The 11,039-nt window shown below is 45.8% G+C and overlaps 1 protein-coding gene across 1 annotated transcript; it reads left to right on the top strand.

The window, feature by feature from the left end:
* The first annotated feature begins 6,555 nt into the window (after positions 1-6,555).
* LOC125517622 (NADP-dependent D-sorbitol-6-phosphate dehydrogenase-like) lies at positions 6,556-10,446 on the top strand. Its single transcript, XM_048682831.1, has 6 exons — positions 6,556-6,858; positions 7,155-7,249; positions 8,096-8,213; positions 8,311-8,443; positions 9,568-9,787; positions 9,913-10,446. The coding sequence occupies exons 1-6, from the start codon at positions 6,717-6,719 to the stop codon at positions 10,141-10,143; spliced, it is 939 nt and encodes a 312-aa protein (XP_048538788.1). The 5' UTR covers positions 6,556-6,716; the 3' UTR covers positions 10,144-10,446.
* The last annotated feature ends 593 nt before the right edge of the window (positions 10,447-11,039 follow it).

The raw sequence follows: 11,039 nt of genomic DNA, 5'->3' as shown, positions 1-11,039 counted from the left end.
TAGTTTGGACAGTAGTACTTTCGATGTGCACCACATGTTGCCTCCACTTGAATCTAATCTGCCAGCACAAGCTATTTAATCATCATCATAATCATTAGCACCAACAATATTTATTTAATCACCACTAACACTAGCTAATAATAATCATCAATCATTACCACCAACACTAGCTATTTATCATCATAGTAATAGTGTAGCACATCATCATCCTCAAACTCATTTCTAGCTAATCACTCTTGCTGCTCTCTCTTAGGTAAAACAACATAAAACATGTGTAGCTCTCCTCCTTGATCAAGTTGGAGCATGCAGATGAACCTGTCTCCTAATTTTGGGTAGCACATCTGTTTGCTGCCCCCTAGTACTTGTCTGCGCTCCCCCATCACATATCTGGTCCAGTCTTGCACTATTAAGCATTCATCGCTGATCTTGAATGCACTAAAGTAACATGTAGGATATCTTGGTCGTAAGCTAATAATACTCATGGTACCTTTAGTCTCGATCCCATAAGGCACAACATTCATCGGGAGTCCCTGTTGAAGAACATCGTATGGTCACATACTTAGCAATGAAGTTTAGCTTCACAAATAATGTATGGAAAAGATGCACTGAGGACAAATAGTAAAAATCTTACCATCCTTCCTAAATAGATGTGACCGTAGTTCATGACGAACACTATTGGTCGCACGTTTCAGTACTAAGATTTCTAAGTCCATGAAGAAAATTTGTCTTGACGGTATCAAGATCCTCAAGCCATGAAACATAATGACTTAGCTCCTCGCAGTTTAGTTCAGCCCCGGGACAGTAGTAGGTCCTGTCTACCAAGCGCTGGACATGTTTGCTTGCACCGAAATAAGCTGACAATACAAATTAGTTGTCAACTATTTTTGAATAAACAGTATCAAAGACATAAATATGGTTGAGAAACTTACATTTTGGTGTAACTGGAGGCGTCTGCACATCGACCCAGATGTCGGTATTACCTTCAATATCATCTTCCGGAAGAATATCAAAGGTGATAACCATATCAGGCTCAAATGCATAAGTCTTGCATAGTTCTCGCCATGTTTTGCATCCAAAATAGGTGTAGTCGTCTGAATTGTATAATTTTGCGTGGAAAATATAACCATGCTCGGTCTTCAAATAAACTTTCTTTACCTCCATAGTATGACTGAAACCTATCTTATCCAATACAAAAACTCTTGCATGGCAGGGGATACGCTAGTAGAATAGTAAAAAAAATATAAGTTGAAGCAAATGAAGCAGATGTCATGCTTAATTACGAAAAAAGACTTGTCGTTGTGACTTACTGTATCCACTTCGAAGTTCTCGTCCAGCTTGATGCTGAAGCGCCTATCATCATCTAGGAAGATTCCGTCGCACAGGTCGCGCTCGTCTTCGCAGTATTTGCAAATACCGAAATCCTTTTTGTCGTCAGACATTTCCTATGTTCATAGTTAAAACCTTAATTGAAAATCGATAAAAGACAACTACCAGGATACTCAACACACAAATCCGGGGCACTCGATATTTCCTACATATTCTGGCAAAAGTCATGCCAAAATTCACGGAAAAATCCGGCATGACCTTTGCTAAAATAGGATATATCGAGCGCCTGAAATTTGCCGGAACGGAAATGAATCAACACTCCGGCAAAACATAGGCCACTCGAAGGTGTAACCTGCAAACATGACCGGCCACTTGGATATTGAGCAACACAAGATATACATTTCAAAATATCTTATAAGACTCAAATTAGCATGCATTCAATAAGCAAAAGTAAATCATCTCATGCGTCCGTACATCGTCGAATATTATCACTAATACATCCCGAATAGTGTCATACATATAACATCACTAGTACAACTAAAACCCTAGCACACGACGGGTATCGGCGCGGGCGGTGGACACCCACAGAGAAGGAACCATCACGGGATCATAGCTCTAGTGAGATCCCTGGAGAACCTGCCAGGTATTGGAGAACCTGTGCTCCAACGCAAACAAGTAGCAATGGACGTGTGCGTCCTCCTCACTGACACGGTGACGCACCACCTCCGCGGAGTCCTCGAGCCTCTGGACCGTCATTGGCCCACGCGACCGCCACCAAAGAAGGTTCGGGTCAACGACAGGCTGGCTCCTCACCAACCTGCGCCCCCCGGTAGGTAGTGCCTCCCAGTACCACCCCGGCGGAGCCCAGTCCCGGACATGGCCCATCTGGTCAAGCAGGTGTCGTCCTCCGCCGACTCGACGACGAGGATGCGGGATAGGCATCATCCACGTCGATGCGGGAAAATTGCTTTAACTAAAAAAATAGCAACAAGTTCTTACTAACTAGTTCTATTAATTCAACTAGTTCTTACTAAAAATAAACTTACTATAAATAAAAATATTCTAGTACCTAATTAGTACCTAGTTCTTACTAACTAATTAGTACCTAAGAACTACTGCCCTAATTACCATCTAATTTGATGAACCTATAGGGGTGGAAAGTGGTAGAAACCCTAACTAATTTGATGGAGGTAGAAACCCTAGGCAGAGGTAGGGGAGAGGGAGGAGCAGGCGTGCTTACCTCGGGTGCCTGCGACGAGGGAGGGGCAGGCGGCGTCGAGGTCGTAGTCGGGGCTCCGGGGCGGCGTTGAGGTCGGGGGGGCGGGGGCGGCGTCCGGGGCGGCGTTGAGGTCGGGGTCGGGGGCGGCGTCCCGGGCGGCGTTGAGGTCGGGGGCGGGGCCGGCGTTGAATCTGGGGTCGGGGGCGGCGTGGGGAGAGCGCACGGCGGCCGAGGGGCGACGGCGGCGGCGAGAGTGGAGTTGATTTGGGGGATGAAGTGGCCGTGGGGAAGGACGAACCGCGTGGTTAAGTCAGAAGTACCAGTAGCGCGTTCCAGAAAGGGCGCTACTGCTACGTTAGCTACAACGCGTTCTAGAATACACGCTGCAGCTAAGGAGATTAGCAGTAGCGCTGGGCCATTATACGCGCTACTGCTAGGTTGGGCTAGCCATGTGCGCCCAGTTCAAACGTAGCAGCAGCGCTTTTCGCTAGTACGCGCTACTGCTAAAGTCATAGCAGTAGCGCGGTTTATTTACGCGCGCCGCTACTAAGTAGCAGCAGTGCTTGATTTTGTACAGTGCTACTGGTAAAATTCTGTGTATAGGCTTTTCCCTAGTAGTGGACAGTTATGACCCGGCAGACAGATCGTAATCCGGCAAGTACTTAGCCATGAAAATGAGTCGCCTGGAGTTAAGAAGCCATGGTGAGAAGCCCGTGATGAGAAGTCCATGGTGAGACGTCAGAATAGGTTAAGTCCTAATCCGAGTTGGACTCTACATGTAACCCGCCCCTTCAACTTATATAAGGAGGGGCGGGGCACCCCAAGAGGGAGAAGGTTTTTTAGACGTCTCAATAGACAAGTTAGGTTGAGACAGACAAGTCAATAGCTCTCGAGATAGAGCACCCTTGTAATCGTGATCATGATCAATATCAATGAAGGAGGATGTAAGCTTTTACCTCCACCGTGAGGGGCCGAACCTGGGTAAAATCTCGCGTCTCTCGTCCCACTCAACCCCTCTCAAGCTACCACATAGATGCGTTGGCCTCACGACTAAGTCCTTTTCATATGGACATCTGTCGTGACAAAACCACGACATCATGTACCCATAAGCTACGCTATGTCGAAGTTTAACTTTTGTTGACCATATTGAGGTTGGTTCTATTTCCTTTGTTGAAAAATCAACAAGATTCATAAGGAACATAAGAAAAAGCCAGTGATGTGTAAACATGACATGACACCATGCCAAACTATATCTACTACTTACGAATGTTGTAGTGAGCGATTTTGGGTTACGCTCACGGGCCACTTCCTTGCGGTATGGATCATAGTGCTTGTGTCCATGGAACCAAACATGCACATTTGTTCAAAAGGTAGTGCCCCATTGCTCAGTGCCATGAAGCGGATCACTGCTTGTGGCCAACCAAGTATCAGCCAACAATTCATCCTCTTCAAGTCGAAATGTTCTCCTATTTTCTTATTTTAGTCCGCAGCTGGCGCCTGCATGTCCTTAGGATCACCGTCCAACTGGTCATTGTTTGGTTGTTGGGTCTGCGTCGTCTAGGATTCTGTCTGCTGGGTGTCCGACATCTGGGTGTGTGTCTGGTGGGTGTCCTTCGGCTCCAACTGGGAGTCATCCACTTGCCCTTCTTTATGGTGGCTGACGTCGCCTTGCATCATGTTCATCATTACGTCCTCCTCATCAGCACCTGGTTGACACATTCCGGCAAACAAAGAATAGGCACTACCGGGTATGGTAGCCGGCATCCGTGAACGGACAAGCGTCGACAACTGCGATAAACATAGTGTTGAGGTTGACATTGTATGACACTTGATGGCTAAAGGTAACGGTAGGGCGGGCTGCTGTTGCGGACCAAGCTACGAGGCGACGAAGTAGTATGGCGGATGCAACTGCAACGGGTTTACGAGATTTGTCCCACTAGAGCCCTAGCGGTAACGGTAGGGCGGGCTGCTGTTGCGGACCAAGCTACGAGGGGGCGAAGTAGTATGGCGGATGCAGCTGCAACGGGTTTACGAGATTTGTACCACTAGAGCCCTAGCGGTAACGGTAGGGCGGGCTACTGTTACGGACCAAGCTACGAGGCGGCGAAGTAGTATGGCGGATGAAGCTGCAACGGGTTTACGAGATTTGTCCCACTAGAGCCCTAGCGGTAACGGTAGGGCGGGCTGCTGTTGCGGACCAAGCTACGAGGGAGCAAAGTAGTATGGCGGATGCAGCTGCAACGGGTTTACGAGATTTGTCCCACTAGAGCCCTAGCGGTAACGGTGGGGCAGGCTGCTGTTGCAGACCAAGCTACGAGGCGGCAAAGTAGTATGGCGGATGCAGCTGCAACGGGTTTACGAGATTTGTCCCACTAGAGCCCTAGCGGTAACGGTAGGGCGGGCTGCTGTTGCGGACCAAGCTACGAGGCGGCGAAGTAGTATGGCGGATGCAGCTGCAACGGGTTTACGAGATTTGTCCCACTAGAGCCCTAGCGGTAACAGTAGGGTAGGCTGCTGTTGCGGACCAAGCTACGAGGCGGCAAAGTAGTATGGCGGATGCAGCTGCAACGGGTTTACGAGATTTGTCCCACTAGAGCCCTAGCGGTAACGGTAGGGCGGGCTGCTGTTGCGGACCAAGCTACGAGGCGGCGAAGTAGTATGGCGGATGCAGCTGCAACGGGTTTACGAGATTTGTCCCACTAGAGCCCTAGCGGTAACGGTAGGGCGGGCTGCTGTTGCGGACCAAGCTACAAGGCGGCGAAGTAGTATGGCGGATGCAGCTGCAACGGGTTTACGAGATTTGTCCCACTAGAGCCCTAGCGTTAACGGTAGGGCAGGTTGCTGTTGCGGACCAAGCTACGAGGCGACGAAGTAGTATGGCGGATGCAACTACAATGGGTGTACGAGATTTGTCCCACTAGAGCCCTAGCGGTAACGGTAGGGCGGGCTGCTGTTGCGGACCAAGCTACGAGGCGACGAAGTAGTATGGCGGATGCAGCTGCAACCGGTTTACGAGATTTGCCTCACTAGAGCCCTAGCGGTACCGCAAAAACAGTTTTGGGGTTTTAGGCAAATTCATGTTTTTGCATAATATAATCTTAATCAACAACAATATAAATCAAACCTATTAATGTTTTAGCATCGCATAATACAATAATAATCTCAATTACAACAAATGTCCAAATCCGAATAATTAAAACAATACAAATGGTCTGGAATGGATAGAATGGTTCAAATCACACATAAATAAAATGGAAGTTTATCTCCCGTACAGTTGCCACTGGTGCTCAATGGGATCATCACAAAGCTGGGGCGTGGGTGGCATTATCCTCAATCTGTCGGTAGGTCTAAAGAAATACATTGATCTGATATTGGTTTTTGTTAGGCTTGACATGGCTACCAACATTGGCATAGGAAAGTTTAAATCCCTCTTATCCTCGATAATCATGTTGTGCAGAATTACACATGCAGCCATGATATTTGAGAGAGATTTTTTATCAGGACCTCGAATGGCACGCTGAGCTTGCAACGCACCAAATGCCCTCTCAATATCCTTGTGGCATGCTTCTTTTGCTTTGGCAAAAAGAAAATGTGCTTCTTGCTTTTTGGCTGACTGATGGTCTCCGCAAATGTTGATTATAAAGGATAAATACTGAAGACAAGATAACAACCCATGGTATAGTCATGTCTATTGATGATGCAGTTGCAAGCCGGAGATTCTCCACTAGCAAGCCGAGTAAAAAACATGTAATCTCTGCAATACATTGATATGATTGAGAGAACCCGGCAATCAAATCCAAAGAAGCAATGTCAAAAGCACAAATCATGCGTAATTCTGCGCAATATGGGTTATTATCTTGCCGTACAAACGGCTGTTATTTTAGTGGAAGGCGGATCTGCGGGAGAGATGCTCTTATTAGCAATTCGGAGTATCATCGAGCACGTGAATTAGACAAACTGCTCCGTAAAACCCACGTGTTCATCTTTCCACCACCACTTCACTCGCCAGAGTCCAACGGAATCTTTCTTCCCCCCCTAGACTGGAGATGCCGCAGTAGGGGAAGGGGGTGCTGAGTCGACTGTAGTGTAGTACTGCGTTTCCTCCTCCTCGTCGCTCTTCTTCTTATCTCATCCCCGACTCCGACGAGCCCCGGCGACCTACCGGCGAGGGATGGCGGCGACGGCGACAAAGCTGAGCAGCGGCCACGAGATGCCGGCCGTGGGGCTCGGCGTCTGGCGGATGGACTCCGGCGCCGTCCGCGGCCTCATCCACTCCGCCCTCCGCGCCGGCTACCGCCACTTCGACTGCGCCGGTACGCCCTCCCTCCCCCCCTCTTCACGTCTGTCTGCGCCATCCATCCCCGACCCCCATGAATCTCGTACCGTCTCATCTAGGACGCTTGCGTGCGTGGCTGGGGAATCCCACATTGGTAAAACCAAGTGTCAGAGTTCGTGATGGCTTCAAGCAGTAGATTTGCAAGTGCTGAAGAAGTTTTGCATTACTTTTATTCAGTAGTAGTACTAGATCTTAATTTACAGTGTTTGTTTTTCGGGAGATTTCGCCTGCGATGATGTGCTAACCGTCTGGGATTGCTGTCTGGTGCTGCAGCTGACTACAAAAACGAGGCTGAAGTTGGCGATGCGCTCGCAGAGGCGTTCGAAACTGGGCTTGTCAAGAGAGAGGATCTTTTCATCACAACCAAGGTTACTATTAATCAATTATTTTTCGATGCTTGGTTGCAGAAAAGGGTATTGGAATAAGAATATACCGATGTTCTCTTTGTGTTGGATACGACACGCCTACTACCCCTTTGTGCTAGGACCTGAGCCTATTAACAATTGTGTCCTATGAGCTCATGAGATGAGGTTCTGTATAGAGAAGTATGCGATAACATAGAATTTCAAGACATATATGGTTAAACCCGCCTATGATGGTGTATGGCTGGATGTGGCATTCAAAACAAAGACATAGTGAAATCATATGGTTGATCTAGCAATTGGAGAAAATGTGCTTCATCAGATAGCGCTAGGCGACACCTTGTCGGTATATCAGGTCTTTCTGATGACAAACCTATTTAGTACTGGTTAAAAAATGCTGAAAACGCTTGAAGGTGCACTTGTGACTCAGATGGAGAAAGGCTGTGTAGTTATGCACTGAATTGCGAGTATAGTGTACTGGAATCTTAAGTACCATCTATTGTTTTGACTAACTTGGCAGATTGTGAAACTAATCTCCTAGACTTAGAAAGCAGCAAGGCTGGCTTGTAGCAATCTTTTTTCCACCATGGTTATCTTTTTATGGCTTCACACACCAATGAATCAACAGTTGTTTGTCGACACTGACATTCAAATATGAGCACTTGAATTTCAGATTAATTCATCAATTATTGCATTTCCTAATTTACAGTTGTTATGGGGTTGCACTACCAAGTATTTTTGTTTACACCCCATTTCACTCTCAACATAAGAAAAGCACTCAAATGATGTTGCAACCTTCTTTCTCCAACATATATTGTGTTACTCAAAGCTCCATGTCTGTTGTGATTCTAGTTGTGGAACTCAGATCACGGTCATGTGGTCGAAGCCTGCAAGGATAGCCTGAAGAAGCTGCGATTGGATTATCTAGATCTCTACCTTATTCACTTCCCTGTAGCTACTAAGCATACTGGTATGATCCTTGTCTTTATCCTACCTAACATGGATAAAGAACACTTTATGCCATTCAATCTAACATAATTGAGTATCTTCATTTTAATTGTGTACAGGAGTTGGCACAACTGGCAGTGCTCTTGGTGATGATGGTGTGCTTGATATCGATACCACTATCACATTGGAGACAACGTGGCATGCAATGGAAGATCTTGTTTCCATGGGACTTGTTCGTAGCATCGGAATTAGGTAAAGTACATCATATAACCATTGGTTATGTGGTCTTTCCTTGGTCTATAACTCTATTTGAATTATTGAGGCATTTGGTCTCGACTCATTTAACCTGTGTAGATATTATGATGCGTCACTTGGGTCAGTTAGTTGATGTTGTCCCCATTTATCCTAGTCATGGCCACAGTTCAGTTTACTTAGAATTACAACTGTTCAGCTTGTTCCATTAATTTATTAGTACATAATTTGTTTGATCTATATCTCTTGGCTGCTGTGTATTTAGAATGATTTAGTCCTTCTGGATATTTCCATTTATTGGCTTACTGGTTGCTGTGCAAATAGTTGCTGGCCTTGTTGCCCAGAGTTTATCTCCATCTTTTCTTTCTAAATAAAGAGTGTGAGATCTTATTCTGCAATCCTTTCAAGTCCTGCTGAACCTGAATTGTTATCAATTGACTTTGTTGATTGTATACTATGTAAATTTGTGCTTAGTTGTTCTTGGCTTCTTACTTCCATTGTACAATTGTACAGTATGCTATTGCCTCTAGGTCACTTTCAAATTTATGCAGTCTAACATATTTAAAGATTTAAATAGCTTCCATTTGAGTTATACCTTGCATATTATCCAAGCAAAGACCCTTGAGTTAGCAGTACTGCACTATCCAAATGAGTAGCAGAATGGCACCCACCGGGTGCACAGAACAAGGATGGATGCGTTTCAATGTTTGTAATTTGCAAAGCGAATCTTGTTATGCTTGCACTCATCACCCTTAGTAACAAATAGTAACTGCATCCCCTGAACCATTCGAGCTGTAAACTTGTGCATTACCGTTAGAATGATAATTCTTCATGCTCTCTATGACATTGTGTGATCTCTAACTAGCTGCAAGTTAACAATCTCTACAATAGTGTCAGAATCTAGACTGCTCTGGTTGTAGCACTCCCAAGTTCCAATTTTGAACTTCACTACTTGAGCTGTGCTTATTCAGACTAACCAGAATCGAACTGTAATAAATCCCTGCATCTCCGTAGTTCCATTATGTTGTGTCGCATTTCCGTCACGATTCGAGATTTCATGGCTACTTCTCATGCTGGAGGAGAATTTCTATGTCTCAAATCTAACCCTTGAATTACTCATGCAGCAACTACGACATATTCCTCACCAGAGACTGCTTGGCCTACGCTAAGATAAAGCCCGCGGTGAACCAAATCGAGACACACCCTTACTTCCAGCGCGACTCTCTTGTGAAGTTCTGCCAGAAGCATGGAATCTCTGTCACCGCACACACACCCCTGGGCGGCTCCACTGCCAATACCGAATGGTTCGGCTCGGTCTCATGCCTCGACGATCCTGTCATCAAGGTCAGTATCACAAATCGTGACAATGTGACATCACATTCCATTCCAGCATTTAGAAAAAGAACACCTCCGCAAGCCTGGTTTTGTGATAGTTTCTCAACCTCAGTTTGCTGTATCGGTGCTTGCAGTCCCTGGCTGAGAAATACGGCAAGACACCGGCGCAGCTGGTCCTCCGGTGGGGCCTCCAGAGGAACACGGTGGTCATCCCCAAGACCTCCAAGGTAGAGAGGCTGGTGGAGAACTTTGCCGTCTTCGACTTCGACATCTCCATCGAGGACATGGAGAAGATCAAGGCCCTCGATCGCAACTACCGCACCAACCAGCCGGCCAAGTTCTGGGGCATCAATCTCTACGCTTGATTCCACTGCATGATTTGCTTCCCTGACAGTACAACCAATAATATGGGAGCTTGTCATTAGCGTAAATGAACTTTGAGTTATAGATGATATATTTGCAGCACAATTTACCAGGTTACCATTCTATTCGTGCTGAGCCATGCCCGGTTCATTCTCCCAGTATCTTCAGGACAACCATACAAGGTTGAACTCCATTCAACAAATCAGTCCTACCAAATTATTGGTCACACAACTTAATCCTCTGTATTTAGTTGAACTCTTTCATTGCCTGGAAAGTGAAAACACAGCATGTCTGGTTGAGCTTCATTCAACAATTTAGTCCGGGCAAATGTTACACCTTGGGGGCAAGTTTTTGCCGAGTATGCAACAAATAAGTTATACGGCTAAGGAAAAAAATCTGGCAACAAACCAAAAACACTTGTCGCAAAAAATCAAACTATTCTATAGAATCTCTATGAATCAAATGAATAGAATAAGGTAAACAGACTTGACAGGAGTGCAAGGGCAAAAAAGATCCCAAAAATACAGGAAAAATTGCATGAGCAGTCGTTTTGTTATAACTAGCATAACATCCCTGTGTTGCTATGGAACCACAAAAATGATTCATTAATATTCGACTGTAACAACCAATACACGTCCAACACTGCAATAAGATAATCAATGTAACTGCATGGGAGCACCATGGCAAGAATATGATTATTTTTTTCTGTTCAAATTGAAGGAGTCTGGTGGGTTCTAGATGGGCGAGGAATATTGGGGTGGAGTGGGGACTGAACTCACCACCATCAACAAATAACTCCAATTTAAAGATACCAGACATAAAATGTGTTGGCCATGGTTGACTAACTATAAAAGAGAAAATTGCACCGAAGCCATTTGGAAGTTTGGACAAATTTGTA

The sequence above is a fragment of the Triticum urartu genome, chromosome 6 (genome assembly GCF_003073215.2).
Source record: "Triticum urartu cultivar G1812 chromosome 6, Tu2.1, whole genome shotgun sequence".
Lineage (NCBI taxonomy): Eukaryota > Viridiplantae > Streptophyta > Magnoliopsida > Poales > Poaceae > Triticum > Triticum urartu.
The sequence above is the reverse complement of the archived record's forward strand: the minus strand, read 5'-3'. Positions and strand labels throughout refer to the sequence as shown.